The sequence below is a fragment of the Tympanuchus pallidicinctus genome, unplaced genomic scaffold (genome assembly GCF_026119805.1).
Source record: "Tympanuchus pallidicinctus isolate F22 unplaced genomic scaffold, pur_lepc_1.0 scaffold3, whole genome shotgun sequence".
NCBI lineage: Eukaryota > Metazoa > Chordata > Aves > Galliformes > Phasianidae > Tympanuchus > Tympanuchus pallidicinctus.
In genome coordinates this window covers 81,543,528-81,563,204 of record NW_026294747.1, presented here as the reverse complement: position 1 = coordinate 81,563,204, position 19,677 = coordinate 81,543,528, and the positions used below count along the sequence as shown (strand labels likewise).

The window sequence follows — 19,677 nt, the reverse complement described above, 5'->3', positions numbered from 1 at the left end:
TAACCATTTCATGATCATGCATGATTCATGTCATCACTTCTTGGCATTACATACATTTGTGAGCAACTGTTATCAAGGATGAAGTAGAGGAAGAGCAAAATATCATCAAAATCTCTGACAAACACTTTGGGAAGTCATCAAAAATTCAACCACTTCCATCAAGCCAGACTGATGCATTGGTTTCACAAGGTTAAATATCCTACTAGATTTATGTTTTATTTGCTCTCTTAAATTTGCTTCCCCTGAACCCATTCTTTGCTAGAAGGGGCACTGAAGGAGATCCATAAGCACCACGCTCCCAACTCAGGTAACCACAACAGAAAGTGCAGGTGTCCAGATTCACTTCTGCATGCTAAAAGCCCCAGGACACTTCAAGACCATAATAGGAATACCAATTACAGATAGTTAATGAGATAATTTGATGGCTGAGGAAGCTGGGCTTGTTCAGCCTGGAGAAAAGAAGGCTGCAGGGTGACCTCATTGCAGCCTTTCAATACCTAAAGGGAGCCTACAGACATGAGGAGAATCAACTCTTTGAAATGGTAGATAACTGCCGGACAAGGGGAAATGGTTTTAAGTTGAGGGAGGGGAGATTTAAGTTGGATGTCAGGTGGAAATTCTTCACAGAGAGAGTGGTGAGGTGCTGGAACAGGCTGCCCAGAGAGGCTGTGGATGCCTGGAGGTGTTCAAGGCCAGATTGGATGGGGCCCTGGGCAGCCTGGTCTAGTATTAAATGGGGAGGCTGGTGGTCCTGCATGTCACATGACTGGGGGGTTGGAGATTCATGATCCTTGAGGTCCCTTCCAACCCTGGCCATTCTGTGATTCTGTTGATTCCATGACTGATTCTTCAGAAGTGTCTACAATGTAGAATATTCACATTTCCAAAAATCATTTTGTATATTATTTCCCTTCTTTTCTCCTCATCCCAGTTTTCTACTTGTTTAAGAATGTGAATATATTCATTAAATTACTCCATGTTTTGCAACTTCACAGTTTTCTGGATAATACCTCAAGATAGTACAGTATAAGTGTTTTAATAAAGGCATCCTAGATTAGAATTCTTTATTCCAAAAGGAACTAGAGTGTTTTCCCAAAACAGAAGAAACACAGAAGCAATCCTGCTTTGTAAAAGAGAAAGCAAAAGGGGAGGAGATAAGTTGAACCTCCCAGACACCCTGCACCTACTTCCTTCTGCCTCTCTGCAACACCCAGCTTCTAACTTGCCCAGTCTGCAGCATGTCAGACATACCCATGGAAGGATAAACCAGAAGCATGTAAGGAAAAGGTAAGGAATAATAAAATATTCTGTAGAAAGCACTGATATCCTTCTTCTCCAGAGATGTGTTTTTGCCACTGAACCAACTGATCTATACTCTTTTTTTCCTTCCTACTATTTCTGACCTCAGACTTCTGTTAGAAGTTTATGAACTGATTTTAAATTTTTTGTTTGTTTTGTTTTTGTTCTTTAATTTAGAAGAGTAATTCAGACGAATTTTAGATGTTGTGGTTTCCTGCTTGAGCAAAATACACTTACTGGACAACTGTAGAAAGAAAACTGCAGAAGAGAAGTTACAGTAAGTACATGCATATTGGAATATCTTATGAAGAATTGATGGCTTAGTCTGATACCATTTCATGTTTCTGAGGCATTTGTTTTGTACATTAAGTGATCTATCTACTGAAATAAACTCTTCCAGATCTTCTATTAAATTTTTGCACATGAAAACTAGCTTTAGGAGATTACGCTGAATTAATCCCAGGGAAAATGTCCTCAAAGAAGGTATTCTGCAGCAATAATATTGTAGAGTGACACTGTGCTGGAAAAAGGTGTCTTTAAAATATTTTAGTGAGTCAGAATCATTAACTAGCCAGTAACATGAAATCTAGAAACACTGCATCAAAACTGGGAAATGAAGGTATCCCATTCTAGAGCTTTCTTTCATTAGGGGTTATTCCAAACTCTAAAACATAGAGTGACTGTTAAAAAGGACATAAACCTATTTGTTTCAACGTTAGGCATGCACCATGCCTCCATTACCAAGTTTAAGTTTGGTGGAATTCAAAATCATACTTTTATAATTGTAAGGAACTAATGGCTGGACACAATACTGCTGGGCTGAATACAGTCTCCGAGTTGGAGAAGTACTTTGGTTTCAGTTTCATTTCTCAGCTTTTAGACACTCTGGGTGGAGTTCCTACTATACATGATAGCAAGTTTCATTTTGACATAGAAACTGAGTTCATCTTCATCTGCACTCCTAAATTCAATGTCATTTTGAAGAACTAGAAACTAGTTTTCCTTCTTTTCCTGAGAACAAAGGGAAGAGTCCCTTAAGAGCAAAGACAACTGCAGGTTTCCCCAGCCTGCTCCCCACTTTTCCTTCTGCCCTGACAGTTCATTAGTTAAATCAGGAGACCAAAGCTATGAAAACAACAATATTCCAGCACAAGCTGTAATAAACCGTAACATAAAACTTCTTATTAAAGAATATGATTTAGGAAATCATAGATTTCCTAAAATAGATTGAAGAACAAAAATAGATTGAAGAACAAATGTTGCTAGGATGGTAGAAAATAAAATTTCTTCACTAGAAAAGTATTTAGGAAGTTACTTTTCTTAAGAACAATCCACTACCAACAAGAGAAGTACATGGAGTGGAATATTACCACCAGTGCAATGACTGTACCTGACTGTAATTCCATAAAAAACTAAATATTTCAGAAAAAAAAATTATAACTGAAAGTATAATTTTCCTTCCCTTCCCTTCCCTTCCCTTCCCTTCCCTTCCCTTCCCTTCCCTTCCCTTCCCTTCCCTTCCCTTCCCTTCCCTTCCACAAAGTTTATGCAAAAAGTCCACTTTTACTAAGTCCAAGAGAATTGTAAGATGCTCTCCTACTTGTCACCCACATCTACAAATGCTGCTCAGCTCCTTGATTTTGTTTGAGAAACGTTATTTGAATGCATAACATACTGAAAAGGTAATATGGAAAAGATCTTCTTTTCATTTGCAATAGCAAGAGTTGAATAATCACGGCAGTTTATTTCTACCTTACTGTCTCTTTGCAGTGTTATTTAGACAAATCAAGTACCTAACCACATCTAAGAATGAAAAGAGTCCTCTGTGCATTTGATTTTGCTTTTCCATCAAATTGCAAGCTTTACGATAGCCAGTTGTGTGTTTTATATCGGATGAACTAAATGACTGCAAATTGGTGTCCGATGATGACAAATAGACATCAGTCATGATTTTTTATGTAGTGTCAGCTATGGAAGTAGTTTGAAAAGAGGATTCAAATAAAATTATTCCATAAGAAAAAGTAGTATGTCTCTTAGAAGCCATTAATGCCCTGTATGTGAGCTGACTTCACGTTCCCCTGATGTCCTCTAATTGAACTGTTATATTCCATGTGGCGTATTACACAAATGAAGGAACTAATGGTGGACAGCAGCAAGGAAATGTGAGTTGTTCAGTAAATAGGCTATTATAAATCAGTATTAGTAACACTGTGATTTTTTTTCCTTAAAGAATGGAAAATGCAAACACTGAGAAAAAAGAGATGTTACATTTATATCAACATATTGAAAAGTGGACAAAAGAAGAAGTCAAACAATTCTTAATTGAAGATGTTAATATTGACCAGAAATATGCAGAAATCTTTTATAGTCAAGAGGTAACTGGTTCTAATTTGAAACTGTTGACTAAAGCAGATCTTGTGGATATGAAGATACCTCATGGGCCTGCTGTTCAAATCATCCATTTCCTGAAAAAGCATGGCATTCTCACTGAAAGTTCAGACCAGGCTATGGGACAAGAAGGCAGTGAACAGGGTGCTGATGGTAAAGAGGATGGTAAAATTGCAAAGAAAAAGTGCAAGAAATACGGGTCATTGAACTCCGGTATATTGCAGGATTCTGAAATGGAGCCTACAGAGAACAGAGAGGTAAAGACAGCTGATGAGAATGTAGCAGAGCAGTCACAGTCTAGCAGTCAGCACCCAACCAGAAACATGTGTATGCCACATCCTTTTGATAATTTCAGTGATGGTACTCGATATACGCAGCATAATATTCTTAACGTTCCTGAAACAGGGCCGCTCAATCTCATTGATCCAGCACATGAATTCAAATTACTTACCAACACAGAGAATGCCCTAGAAGAGGATATTAAGATGAAATTCAGCAATGAAGTCTTTAGGTTTGCTTCAGCCTGCATGAACTCTCGCACAAATGGCACTATTCATTTTGGAGTGCGTGACAATCCACAAGGGGAAATTGAAGGAATAAAAATCATCAAGAAAGAAGGCTACATTGACCATTTTAATAAATATATTGAAAAGTACTTTGTTGGGGAATACATCAGAACTGCAAAAGCTTGCATTAGAGAGCCTAGATTTGTGGAAGTGTTATTATCAAATGGAACTCCATCAGATTTGTTCGTCATTGAAATAGATGTGGTTCCCCAAAACTCCATATGTGGTACAAAATACTTCTCTACTAACATATATGATTTTAAAAGCAAGCGTTGGAAAAAAGCTGTCTTCATCCGGGACGGAGCTAGTTCTAAAAATATTGAAGGTACAAAAGAATTTAAAACATTTACATGTACTTTGACATCATTAGCAGACTCCCGTAAAAGAGCAGAAGAAGAATACAACTTAAAACAAAAGAAGACAACACTTGAAGGACTAAAGCTAGTTAGTCTGCTCACTGGCAACAGACACATGCTAGATGATTCTTATTATGAGTACCACATTTTAGTAACAAACAAATGCCTTCCAAGTCAAATGTCACACTTAGACTTTTTACAGGAAATAAAATGGTTTGCCGTCCTTGACTTTGATTTTGAATCAGAAATGAATGGTGCATTTAAGACTTATAAAAAAAATCTAAACGCCAAAATTCACTTCCCATATCATTATGAAAACAAGGTGGGTTCAGTTGCTGAACAAGCTGAAAAGCTGAAACTGCATCAGGAGACCAACTGGATTTTCTGCAATGGTGGATCAGACTTAAAAGGCAATAAAGAACTACCATTAGATCCCACCTTGTGGCAACGAGATAGAGCTGCTGAAGTCAGAAAAATGATTTCATTTCTTTCACACAAGGATGTAAAGCAGAACGGAAAATTTTTAGTAGTGTTTCTTTTGCTTTCCCGAGTTGAAAATCCATTGGATCCCTTTACTGAGACATTTATTACATTTTACCAAGAACTAAAGGGACTAGAAGACATGGTCTGCATTTGCATTGGTACAGGTACATACCAGCGGTGGAAAGATCTTCTTCTTGCTAGAGGTATTAAAGAGGAGGAACTTTCAAACAAATGTGTTTCTAATTTAACCCTGGAGATGGTAAATGGTACTATCACAAGAGCAAAATCAATGACAAGGTCTTCCAAAAGACTTCTGCCATCTGTTGGTGGTTCTACCACTGTTCTAAACAAGGAAGAAGATTTTGTAGAAGCATTGGAAATCCTATGTGAAAATGAATGTAAGGACACAGAGATAGAGAAGGATAAAGAACAATTTAAAAAATTCATGAAAGAGAAGGAAAAAGATTTTTATCGAGGAGGTAAAGTGTCATGGTGGAATTTTTATTTTTCTTCTGAAAATTATACATCAGTTTTTATCACAAGGGATCGTTACGAAGACCTTCAAAATCTGATTGTGTCTTTGTCGAACAGTGCTAATCAGTCACCTGTAGAAACTGTCAACCTTTACCACCATCCTGGCTGTGGCGGGACAACATTAGCTATGCATATCCTCTGGAACCTCCGAAAGCAATTCAGATGTGCCATTCTGAAAAACAAAACTGGTAACTTTGGAACACAGCTGACAACTTTAGTCACTTATGGAGCAAACAACAACAGTGGCTATTTGCCAGTGTTACTTCTTGTGGATGATTTTGAAGATCAAGAAAACATCTATCTTCTGCAAAAAGAAATTGAGGAAGCTATAACAGAAAAATGCATTCCGTATGTAAATCCTTTAGTGATCATTCTAAACTGTATGAGATCTCAGAATCCTGATGAAAGTTCAACAATCAACCCCTTGAATAGCATTTCTTTGAAACAGATTCTTTCTGAAAAAGAGCAGAGAGCTTTTGACCAGAAACTAAAGGATATTGAAAAGGTGCATAAAAATCCTGACAATTTCTATTCATTTATGATTATGAAGAAAAACTTTGATCCAAAGTACATAGAAAAAGTGGTAAAGAAAACCTTGCATAACTTGAATATAGCCTCTAAACCAGCACAACTTGTTTACTATCTAACACTGTTAAACTCTTATGTTGGAACATCTACACTTCCAATATCACTGTGTGAAGAATTCTTAGGAATTAATTCTCGAGAGACTGGCAACAAAGACAGACTGATAGAAAAAATGGGAATTTGTTCTAATATTCTAATGTATGTTCAGATACAGGAACACACAAGATACCGAGGTCTACGTATTGTTCACAAATTGATAGCATGTGCCTGCCTAACAGAATTTAAGCTAATCTATGACTTGTCTAAAAGTGAAATTATATTGCAGTTATTGAATGAGGATTTATTTTATTTATTTTATGAGACTTCATTAAAGAAAGACAAACTTATCTGTGACATACAAACGTTGCTGATTACTAGACAGCGCAAAGAACATGGTGATGAGTTAGATACGTTGTTTTCCCCTTTAATTGAAGCCATTCAAAGAGAAGAGAAGTCTGTTAATGTGGAACGTGTGTTAAGACAAGCTTCCACTAGATTTAAGAAAAATGCTCTCATTTGCCAAGTCTTAGCAAGATACTTTTACATCAAAGAAAAAAATTTTGACTTAGCTTTATTCTGGGCCAAAGAAGCCAAGCAACGAGCACCACACAATTCATACATATCAGATACGCTAGGTCGAATCTTTAAAAGCCAGCTAAGATACTGGGTAGACCACAATGTAAAGAGTGCAAGTTTAACAGCTGAGAACCTGGAACATCTGCTAGATCTTGCTCACAGTGCTTCACAAGCTTTCAGACTATCTCAGCAGCAAGCTGAAAATGAACACAATGAATGTTCGCAGCGGCAAAAGCTTAAAAGAAAGTTTCCAAGTTACAATACTTCTGGTTATCTGGGAGAGATAGAAACTGGTCTTTATATTATTGATGTCCTTATGCTTGTTCCTTTTATCAGCAAGGAAGTCTTGCAGTGTAGAGAAAACATGATAAAGCATCTATCAGAAATTAGTGGTTTAAACATAGAGAGTGAAATGTTTGCAGCACTTAAACGTCACTCCAGCTTTATAAATAATTTGCAATCACATTTGAAAAGGGCATTTGATTTTTTTGAAGACTACTTTGTGTTTTTCAAAACACAGATGAATGAAAAAGAAATTACTGAAGCAAACATATACAAAAAGGTTCAAGAATGCTTTACCAAATACACAAAAATATTTTGCGATTGGAACATTGATCAACTGAGAAATCAACAGTTCTTAAGGTGGCCCTTAACTCAGAAAATAGAATCATTCAGAAAGGTGGTGGAGTCTTCCAAAGCAGACTTGTTTTCTGGACTTTTGGCATACCTTCACAAAAATGACAGAAATTATGACAGAGAAATAGAAAACATAGTAAATGCATATGCATTTTTGTGTGATGAGAATTCACATGCAACACTAAAAGAAAAACAGAATTATATTTTGGCAAATGTTGTTCTGAACTGCATTAACCCTAAATCCACTGAGTTACGTCATTTTATGGAGCTGAGAATTCAACTTCTAAGTATTCTGGACAGAGTGGAACCAAATTCATACTGTGTGGAGCCTTTCTTTCTTGCCTCCTTGTTGTTTTGGCCTGAAAATAGAAAACAACTAAATGAAGATTCCAGGAAGATGGAATACTATCTTATGCGGCTAAGTGAATCTTTCAACAAGCTCTATGGAGCTGTGCATCATTCCAAGCAACCTTTGGCTCATTTCTATCTTGCAAAAGGCAGTGGTCTGAATAGATTTGTTCACAAAAGAAAGATAGACCAGCTTTTTAGCTCAATTCCAGAACAAAAACTGAATTCCCTATGGCAGAAAGGAAATATCTGGAAGGAAAAGGCTGTTCATGATCTTTTGCTTCCTTTAGATGGGAGAGCTGAGGGTACAGTTATCTATGTAAACTATGGCAGCGATGAAACCTTTAGGATACCAGTACAGCCTGCCCTTTCATGCCTACTGAATAATGGCCCAAATATACAAAGAGTGTCTTTTTACCTTGGTTTTTCTGTTGCTGGTCTCCTGGCATACAACATACAAAGTCTATAATTTAAACAATAAGAGCGGCATTTTCATATGAATTATATATATGAATAAACAAATTACAAAATATAATATTCAGAAAACAAAACCATAATATTTAGAAAATGTGATGGAATTTAAATGCCATGACTCTTAACAACCCTGCTTTGTTAGCTTTTTTGCCATTACCTCTAGGGGAGGATGCTTCACCACTATCCTCATACTTTTGTATAATGTAAGAGGAAGGAATATATATTATAAAACATACATCATGTAACATTTCCTTATGCTCCTTTATACCTGGTGAAACCTCAACACGAGGAATATAAATAGCTAGTTTAGTTTCAAAGCACTGTGGGTAATTTTTTTTTGCTTTTCTCATTATACACATTTGAATAATGTCATGCATTTGTTTATAAGCCTTTATTAATAATCAAGATGTGCGCCCTGTGAGATGACAAAAGCACTTTTACGTCCTCAGGGCATTACAAAATCTCTGATTGTTAAAGATGCAGCTATTTCCTGCTCCACAGTAAAAACAAACCTGTTTGAAGCCAATTCAAATATATTTTATTCTTTTGTGGTGGATCTACTACTGCTTTTTAAAAAACAAACAGATACATTTTGGACTTTCTTTTCAATATAAATTTCATGAGTTCCTCCAAGTTCACTTATTGCAAAAAATAAGTAATTTAAATACTTTGTATTATCATTGACTGCATTGGCTTCCTCATGTGTATATACCTACCTGCTTTGTTTGGACACAATCAATGTTCCAAAAACAATAAAGTATATTGATGTGAAACACCAGAAACATGAAGTTACTGCTACTCAGCAGGGAGGAGGTAGTGTGCAAAATGTAGCATTTTTCATTATATGCAGTTCATGAAAGCTGGAGGAGTTCGATGCAATTAACTTCTTGAGAAAGGTCTGCAGGATAGATTTTATCAGCCTGCAAGTCCTCTTTGCTCCTCGTGTCAGGCAAGGAGGCAAGCAAAAATAAATCACTTCTCAGAAGAAGGCTAGTAAAAATTACTGACAAAAAGAAAAAGAATACAGCAGCATGCCATTCTGCTGTAGTGCAAATGTGGAAAAGTTGGTTTACTATATAATGTAGACTGCTCCTTAGTCAAAATATATTTCTTTTGGCAACTTCCTATTGCAGTAACCATTTCCCTCTGACTACACACTCTGTTTTATCATGTATGCATTTTGTTCCTAATGGTATACTTTTGTTTCAAGTAGGATGCTATAGGATCAAATTGAATAGTAATTCATAATTTGTTCTAATTAGTTCTTAGGAAGTCACTGTACAATTTAACATTGTCTATTTTCTCTTCCAAATAAAGATTTGCAGCAAATAATTTGCCTTGTCTTCTTCAGAGCAACTGGAGACTTCAGTCTTCACCTCAGTCATGTTTCATAACAATTGCAAGTTTAAGTAATGTTTGAAAAGAGCAGTAGCTGAGGGGCAGGTTAAATGGAGGAGACATGGAAGAGGTAACACATGAAAAGGAAAATCACTGGAGACATGGTTGGAGATGCATTGCTGGAAATGTGTGATGCAGGCTGAGGCTGGGATACCTCTGAGGGGCTGAAGCATAACTCTGACATATAGGAAACAAATCAGGAAGAAGGAGCAGTGGAAAAGATGACAAAAATGGTAAGAAGGACAAGTAGCAAAAAGAAAACAGTACATGCAGATACCAACTTTCTTTGCTACCACATTACTGAAATACTTTTCACTGAATTGCTTTTCACATTACTGAAGTACTGAGAAGGACTGAGTATGACACCTGGTGAAGACAAAGCCGGATGAACAAAGAGATGCTGGACTGAAGCTCAGCCTGAAGAAAGGGGAAAAAGTGCATTTCCCCAGTGATGATCTTTAAGCTCCCTTCCAACACAAACTGTTCTATGATTCTGTTTGCTTAGCTGTCTTTTTGGTTTGACAACAGTCCAATTGGAAATTAAAAGTTATTTTTAAGTTGGCAATAAATTAAGTTAAATTGCCTAGTTTGAGACTGTTTTGCCTGTAATGTGCCCATTTACTAATAACCTTTGTGTTCTGGCATAGTAGATTACGTGCTAGGCACACTACATGCATATGTGAGTGTACAAAAGTAGATTTTATTATTTTTATACACCATTCTGTTTGTTATAAAATCATATTTTTATTCAGTAGTAGCTCGTTAATAAATACAGGTATTTGATAACATCCTTAACTGTGCAGCGTGGAACTATATTTGATTATATATATATCATGTGCAAAGACCAACAGAATTGCTCTTTACAAGTATTTCCTATTTTCCATTACTTTGTAAGATGGTTTATAACTTTGTTAATCACTGCATTTGAAAACTAAACTTTCCCATGCCAAATATCTGCCTCAGATTTATTTTGTATTAATTAAACTCTAAGAGCTCAGTAGCTTCCAAGAGTGAGGTTAAGAAAAAAATATGCTGTAGTGCCCACGCTAGATAACTCTTCCGGGTTTTTCCAGCATGCTCAGGATTCTTTGGAGAAGTTTAAGAATTTTTTTATTCTGGTAGGAGAGAAAAGGTGGAGGTGAAGGGAAATACAAATGCATGAATTTGGTTGCAAAGCCTGAAAAGACTGTCATTTATATATGGATTTTTATATCCATGACTACACAGATGGCAGTTCCAGAAGCTGCAGGTCTGGACTATCACAGGCCAAGTCTAATATATCAGTGCTGAGACTACAAACCTGGAGGGAAGAGCCCAACTCAGCATGGCTGTACAGAAGCCGAGGCAAGGCATGTAAAGAGAGGGAGGGAGGCCCAAGACGCTGTTTGACTTTCACAAGGCACGGCAATGCCACCTCAGCAATCTCCATTGTGTGGTCCAGCCATCAGAGGAGCCAAGGCCCCACTGCACCCAAGCTGCCTTGGTGGACTGTGCATTTCTGGAGCAGTCCATCCTCATTCCTGCCATGGCTGGGAACGCAGGAGAGGAAGCACAAATGATTCTGTCCTCTCAGCTCAGCCAGCTCCTGCTGATGCCATAGTCCCATCACTGAACAATCACAGGTTTTATTTCAACACAAGGCCTGTTTAGCACAAGGCTTTCTACAGGAAAAAAATAACACAAAAATGTGTGAGACCTAAAAGCTTACGGTTGAATAAACTAAAATATCTGTGGGACAAGAAATAAAGGGAGAACAAATCCTATTATAAATGAAAGCTGAACTTACCTACAGCACTGCTGCACAAGAAGGCCTGAGCTATAGGGCTGAGCGGGATTCTGCCAGCAATCTCGGCACATGCAATCACTACTGGTCCTCGAGGAGAGACGGGCTGGGGGCTTTGGGTGTGTGCGATGACTCGTTTACAAACACAAAAAGGAACAGGACACCACATTTGGGAACAGGACACGAAATGGCAGGCTCGGGGCTGCCGGCGGGCAGCAGGCGGTGCTGTCGCTCTGTGCAGCCCTTGGGACCGCCCGAGAGCGACGGGAAGCGCGGCTCCCGCCGGCAGGGCGAGGGGAGCCCGGCCGTTGTGTTGCTGCAGCTGGTCCACAGGCAGAGAGCTCTGCTCCGCGTGAGGGCAGCGGGAAGCTGCCGCCCAGACGGGTCTGGGGAGCGGCCGCAGGGAGCGGCCTTCAGCTGCAAACCGCTGTACCCAGCACAGAGCCACGCCGGGGTGCTTTCTGCAGAGCCTGGTCCGGAAGGGAACGAGGGAAATGTTAGTGCATCCAGAGTGAAAAGAGTTGTGCTTCCTCTCCTGGGGTCCCAGGCATGGCAGGAGCAGCGCTGGGCTCTGCTTGGGGCCTTGCCCGTGCTGAGAGGTGCCTGCAGCACCGGGAGTTTGTCACTTGGGGTTGATCTGGAAGCACGGCCATCATACAGTGAGGGGAGCGTTGGCCACAAGGCCTTGCTGCAAGAATTCTGGGGGCTCCGCGCTGCAGAAAGCTTTTTTAGTTTCCTTTTGCCTACTGGAACTACAAGCCTTCAGTTTGTGTAACATGTCACAAGACAACTTCTGACTTCCTCTTCATACGCGTTTGCGTGTTCTTTGCTTTTGCTTGAAAGCACCATGTGAAAAACTTGCTGTTTCCTATAGGGCTCTACCAGTTCTTGCAGAGCCTGCACTTTGGATGCTGTGTCTGAACAGACTGAGCTAGGCTGTAGCACTACCTTCTGTGCAGCTATGGCTGCCTCAGGAGAGGCCTGGCTTTCAGCAGGGGTGGAAGAGAAGGCTAGCAAGCTACAGCAGCAAGAAATGCAATAAGAGTTATGAATTAATAGTGGTAATAATGAGGAGGAATGAGAAAGAAGAGAAAAAGGAAGACCTATCCTCTTCATAGTTTCCAACCCCCTTCGGTGGTAATACCTGTGTTTTAAGTTTTTTAGCTTAGGGAAATGAGAATAAGAGCACATGCTGACTTTATAAATTCAATCGAGGTGGATTCACTTTGTATGTGATGAGAAGTGTGTCCTGCAAGGAGACAAAACATGCAAAGAGTTACAGGAGAATACCTCAGACATCATCAATACTGTGAATGAATTACCACCTCCTGAGAACTGATTCAGTGGAACATGAGACCCCAGCAGCTGAGATACTTGGTAAAACTTCCATAGGGATCAGCCTGTGGGAATCTTCAGGATAATGATGATCAGAGTGGCCACAGGGATCATTTGGGAGCTGCGTGTTGATACATGGATGTGTTCTCCCAAAAGGTCAAGAACGGGCAGGAATGAGAATGTTGTTAAAAGCAGAAACAAAATGAAGTTTTAAAGTCAGGACTGTTTAAGCTGTTTGTAACAAACCTCGCAAGCGTGGTTTCTACATCAGATCAAGAAAATACAGCTGGTATTTATGGTTAAATTTCTTCAGCCTGCAGTCATCATGAAAAGGTAAGTATCACGAGAACCAAATTGAGCACAATAGAAAGAGAAATCACCCTTCTTGGGAATGAAATGGAATGTCAAGAACTTAAGATGTATAGTGAACTAATAAGACAAGTTGAGGGAGGAGATCGGGGAAGGGAAAGTGAAGGGAAAGGAAAAATATCTCATTACCATTGCAATTCACAGGTTTTCTGTGATAAACAGTGTCTTTTTTATACTGACGTGAACTTATTTATAACAAACAAATTAAGATGAAATGCTTAGTATGCAATGACCATGTTCAGACTCAAAAAAATATTTACCAAGTTAAGCTAAGATTTAAGGTAGTTGCTTTTCACTTTGCTACTGGGTTAAGGAAACATTTCTGTTACCTAAGATGATTAGTACATCTTTCAATTTCAACTGCTGAGGAGTTCACCCCTAATTTATAATCTTGAATGAGATAGGCATTTAAAAATAGGATCTCAAAATCAAATTATGAGTAGATTTCTGAGAGGTGTTGGCAAATTTCTGGTCCAATACAAAATTGATTGTTTTGTTTTTATTTAGTCAAGTTCATGTGCAGTGCAAGCAGGATATATGATATATATATATATATATGTATGTATGTACTTCAAATGGTTGTGTCTGTGTTGTCTTTCTCAATTAAATCCCAAGAGGTTGTAAAGCTACATCTGCTTAATTCAGTGGCTTTGCTAGTTTCACTGTGTTGTTTTTCTGTTTTTGTTTGCTTGGGGTTTTTTTGTTTTTTTTTTGTTTTTGTTTTTGTTTTTTTTTTTAAGCACTAAAGCTAAGATAATTAATGGCCAGAATGCTGGATTCCATTCTGGCCCATAAACCTTCAGCAGAACTGGTGCTGAAGTTTCAATGACAAAAATCATTATTGAGAATGATTACTGAGCCAGAGAAAACCATTGATTCATGTTCAGATTCTTGACTGAATTTGCAGATGCTAGGAAGTGAGAAGATTTGGTGGGAGGTCTGTGAGAGACTTTGAGATGGGATCTTGCTATAACGTTTTTAGAAAGCTCCACTTCAGAGAAGCACTGCACTCCAGTACTGCTTTGGGGCTCGGGGAAAAAGAGACTGCAGAGCTGTGCAGGAGCAGTGCACTCAAGAACTGTTCAAAGGAAATGAATGCTGTGTTTAAAACAATAATCCCTTTGGCTGATTTACATGTGTTCCAGTGGATAAATTAGCTGATGTTTTTCTCATACGTGACTCAAGTGTTTTCCATATACCTCCGTCCTTTTGTTTTTCAAAGGTAACTATCCCAGAAGGAAGGCAAAGATTCTGCATATACACTGACCCTACTTACTCCTAACAGAAGTGCAGTCACCTCTTGTGACATGATCCCCAGCAAAAAGAGATGGATACACAGTTGAAGACAGTTTGTGACTCTGTAGCATGCATCTCTTTAGATATAAAATACTCTAACCTTGTGATCCCTGTTGGTATGTTCTGAAGATTAAATATAGCCTTTCTTTTTTTACATGATGCTCTGACCTGCTCATGTATTAGTAGCATATAAAGCCTGCCTTTGGAGCTGAAACTTACTCAGCCTTGTTGCATATCTTTCATTTTACCTCTATCTTTGTTTTATAAAACTCTCCCTATGCTGTTTCTTGGAAAGAAATACATCAGACTTGTGTCCCCCAACAGAGCTGTGGTCTCTAAGGAAACATGTACATTAATTAAGGAGAAGTATAATGGGTATGGTTTTGTTTTGTTAACCAGTGCCCTAAGAAACATAATTTCACTTATATAAGGCTTTTACCCTCCTCTCGCTAGCAAATATCAGCATATTCCTGTTAACTGTCACAGGGGTATGTTCAAAACAATACTTAGGAGATAAAATTTTGCCTTTTGAAATAGCAAGCAAATTGGCACTTGAATGTAATTTCTGTGGTAACTTGGCACTGCCTTCTCTGGTTACTGGTTGTCGGCCTCCTCCTCAAAATGTTCTAGTTTTGAAGCCAACACCCATGGCCACACACTGGGTGTGCTTGGCAGCTGCAGGGCCCAGATGCCAACCACTGGAATGTATTTTATGTACCAGTGTCTCTGCTTGTGGCTTAGCTTCCTGGCCAGCCTTTAGCAAAGTCTCTTTACACTCATCTGGCTCCAGTGCCCACTGCTGTTGCAGCTGTGGGACTAAAGAAAAAGCAAATTACAGATGAGCTGTCTCACCATTCCAGGAACTGCTTGCATCAGCTTCTAGCAAGATATATACACTGAGCTCTTTTAGCCTGTGAAAGAGATGTCCTTCTTGCCTGTATCCATTCCATGGGCTGACAGGGGTTGAAATGGCAGCACATCCTTCGTAACCTGACAGACACTACAGAAAAGTATTTCTTGAGGTCAGACATGAAAGCTACAGTACAGGTAAACCCCTGAGAGACTCCAGCTTCCCTATCAGGCGTCTACTGCAAATTCCTTTTCGCTAAGGCTTGAAGAATATAATATGAGCTCAGCACCAAATATTGCAGTTGCAACGGCTTGTGTCATTCAGCAGTTAGTGTGGTGATCAAGGCGTGGATTTATCTCTGCTGTTTCGCAAAGACTTTTAGAAGAGAAGAAAGCAAAAGCACCTGGCAAGCAAGCTGTCTCATTGTATGTGTACGTTTAACAAGTACAAGTGCACTTTTTAATTGATGATCACTTAGTTCAGCATATTACCACATGCTATTTACGGAATTCTTTTTTGTAATATAGTAGTATTGTAGTAATACTTTTATATTTTGGAGGGTTTCCAATCTTAACTCTTTCATTAGAGTGTTCCACGTGGTTGCCCTTCACCAGTCCCCTTTAGATTGGGCACTGGACAGAATAGCTGGCACCTTACTAAAGACTTACCACACAAAACACTAGAGGTGCATTTTGCTACACACCCACAATACAGTCATAGTAATTGACATAGCTGAAGTTACATACATCTAAATCTGCTGAAGAGGCATATCTAGAAACTGTTAAGAAACCATGATAAGAAAATATTGATGTATCAGGTACTGAAAAGCGCACTAAAATGAGATTGTATTGCAACAATTGATTAAATTCATCTTAAGCATCCAGAACACTCCAAGGGCTGATTTTACATCCCTTGCTTGCTGTACAATCAATAAGTGTACAGAGGAGCAAAATCAATTGATGTACAGAGTTTGAGGCTAAGATTATCACAGCAGGAAAATAATTAATGGAAAATGCCTTCCAATGTCAAAGGCTCACAATATCCTTCATCCCCTAGGAAGAGATCCTTCCTTGATGGCAGTCAGCACTTAAATGGGATCTAGGAGAGGTGCAGCCAGGCTCCATCCCTTCTGGTAGCACAGGAGAATTGCCTTCACCTGTGCTCCCATGGCTGACTCAGTGCCTGCCTCAGGTGGTCAATCAGAGATTCAGGCTGTGATTTAGCAGTTCCCATACACTTGCTCTTACTTTGGTGCACTCAAGGGTAAATTAATTAAAAGATAATCTCTCAGCTTGCAAGGTTGTATTTAAGAATGGCTGTAATTTGGAAGAATACCCACTAAGTTAACTATCTTGTTTTCTGAATCATATTTAAGAACTATTATCTTGATAAGTAAAAGAGAATACGTCTACTACAGATGCTTTTGGACAGTGTATACAGAATCAAATGAAAAAGTATGCAAGATATTGCTACTTGTGTGATTGGAAGGTGCTCTTGTCTCCTTTTGGGGAAAAGAAAAAGGAAGAAAGAAGAAAGAAATTTATGTTATATGATTTAAGTAATGCTTTGCAAACATACAACTACAAAAGGTGTTGTGGGATTCCTTATTCCTTTGGTCCTGAGCAGTGATAAGGCTATGTCCTGTGACAGTATTTACTTCAGTTCTGTGTTGGTGCCCTCAGGAACAGAATCACGATCGGATGTAAATGATATATAAAAGAATGTGGACCGTAGTGCCTCCCTGCCTCCAAATTCCTCCAGTAGCACCTCTGTGTCTATGTATGAGTAAACAGGATGTGTCGGTTTCTCTACATGTTGAAGAAATGTCACTCTTTAGATGAACTGGTTCTTCCAACTTGAACTACTCATGGAGACTCAAAGGTTTAGCTGAAGCACTGTTTAGATCTGTGGATCCTTACCTCTGTCTCCCAGCACTCACTGTGTAGCTGGACCCTTGTGTGTCCTCAGATAGGTGTCAGTGGGCGTAAGGTTGCCCATCCAGAGGTTTGTTTTGTTCATAGCTTCACTCACTGTCGTTTGGCATTGTTGCCTCTCATTATGAATCAGGGCAGACTCAAAACAGGAGATGCACACACTAAAAAAAAGAGACTGAGAAATACAATTAACTTTCTCTGTCCATGTGTTCCCATGTACTAAAATTTGAATTAATTATCTCCTGATGTTATAATGTTTGACCATTTCTAATCTTTGTGCAGGTTTTTCAGTGCACTTTTTCAGTAAGGCTTTTTTTGAATAATATTAAAATATGAAATTCTGCAGTACATTATGTCACTCTAAGAAAAGCATTGAGAACTATACTGTAAACATTTGGATGCCCCGTAGGCCAATTACATTTCCTTAACCTCACTGTTAGGATCACATGAGGACAAAAAGAACATGGCAAATATAATTTTACTATTGCTTTCTAACTAATCCTTACTAGGGCAAAGAAAAATTCCAGTGCAGAGAGGGACTAAAAATTTCAAGGGTGGCTTAGTTAGTGAGAAGAGGAAACAAAGGTGACATAGAGAAGATGACGGTGTAGGAAAAGCCATTTATTAGCTATATTTTGCTTCTTATATCCCAAAGAGTATATCCAGTGAAATTAATATTAGAGAATGAGTACCAGTGGAAGTGATGTCAGCTATGCAATGAATGTCTGAAGCATGCTATTGGAATGCCCGCTGAGACAGAAATCTTTGCAGTGTTTTTTTTTTAAATGAAGTGGTTTGCATCATATGAAAGCTTCCTATGAACTTGAGCAAGAGGCTGTCTGTCAGAGATTCCCACCCTCAGGTTTTAAGAACCATATAAGCTCTCAATGGGATGCACTCATCTGAATGGCCAGTTGTGACACAACTCTAAACAATGACTGTTCTTCTATAGAGTTTGATTTTCACTATAAATATACCACCAGTATTCTCAACCTGGTTATCAAAATTTACATAACTTCTTCTCGTTCTTTTAAATGCCTAAAAAGGTAAAATGGAGGTCTATACAGATATAAGCTTTTTTTCATAGAATAGAAATTAATATAATTGACTCTTGGAGGCATTAAGACCGCTTGCAGTCCATGCTAATCGTTTTCTTCTGACAGAAAGCAAGGATAAAATAAACAAAAAACCCAACAAAGCACATTACAGTCTCAAGGAACTTTGTTGAATGCCCTCCCAATGTCAGAAGAGTCAAACTTTTCATTGTATGAACTTGTCATGGTTTGTGAGCTACAGGTTCCTTCTCGCTTTGATAGTTCAGTCATTTGTTGAGCCTAATTTCATCTTTCTGTGCATAAATGCAACCAATTTTCATGTTTCAACAAGTGGTATCTAGGCATCCATGCCATCGTGCTTTCTGTGAGTGGAAAGCCTGCTTTTTTGCTGCAGAGTAATTTCAGTGCTCACTATGTGAATTTCTGACAATCACACAGAGTGGAGGTGTCGACTTCTAAAGCCCTTTTAACAACAGAGTATTTCAACCCATTTAAAAAAGCTATTGTCCATTTTCAGTACCCTTTTAACATTTTGCTGCTTACTGTTTTGTTTCATTTCAGTTGTGTGAAGTAGTCCTTCGATTTACACACTTGAAATAATCATAGCAGTGGGGAATTGCAGAATTGAGACTCCAGAGTCTCCTTGCACTAGTTTTACCTCTGTGTGGTTGCATTACTTCAGTGGAAGTAATTCCGAATTCATGACAGTTATGTTAATTTGAATAAGTAAGACTAGAAAAAAAGCAGACAGCGTGGTTCAAGTGTGTACAGCTGTTTTTCAAGTGTGAGAAAAGAGTCCTCTTTATGTTCTGAATGCAGCTAAGCTCACAGTAGATGCATACCTATTTTTCATACAAATTAATGAGGCGTTCACTGCCAGTCAAATTTGAAGGTGAAATGTTCATTCTTTTTTACTCTGAATGAGCATAAAGGATCCCAGGTCACCTTCTATTGAAGTAAAATTTGCATGAGATCCCAGGTCATATTCTTCTTCCCTACTGAACAGCACTGCTATCTGTTAGCGATTGTATAGATGTACAACATAGATGCATACGTTCACAGATATTGAATATACGATGTGCCTACATGCATAGTTTTTCAAGATGTGGGTCGGTACAGTATATACACACGTACCTGCACAGATGTGCGTACAAAATCTAGATGCTCTTATTAAGCAAGGATAAAACATATTCTATAAATTATGTAAAGAAGGGATGGTATTGCATAGAGAATATGAGGTATGTTGGACTTTCAGCACAGCATTTGCAGCAGAACAGCTTGCATCCGTCTCCTGTTTCTCAAAGGCAGTGATTACAGTGGGAATAAATCTTCTGACAAGTCTCAAAAGACAAAGATTTTGTTCCCATTTTTCC

General features: G+C 38.7%; 1 protein-coding gene across 1 annotated transcript; it reads left to right on the top strand.

The window, feature by feature from the left end:
- The first annotated feature begins 1,163 nt into the window (after positions 1–1,163).
- Positions 1,164–9,228, top strand: SAMD9L (sterile alpha motif domain containing 9 like). The gene is made up of 3 exons (XM_052693235.1): positions 1,164–1,287; positions 1,477–1,576; positions 3,530–9,228. The coding sequence occupies exon 3, from the start codon at positions 3,531–3,533 to the stop codon at positions 8,277–8,279; it is 4,749 nt and encodes a 1,582-aa protein (XP_052549195.1). The 5' UTR covers positions 1,164–1,287; positions 1,477–1,576; position 3,530; the 3' UTR covers positions 8,280–9,228.
- The last annotated feature ends 10,449 nt before the right edge of the window (positions 9,229–19,677 follow it).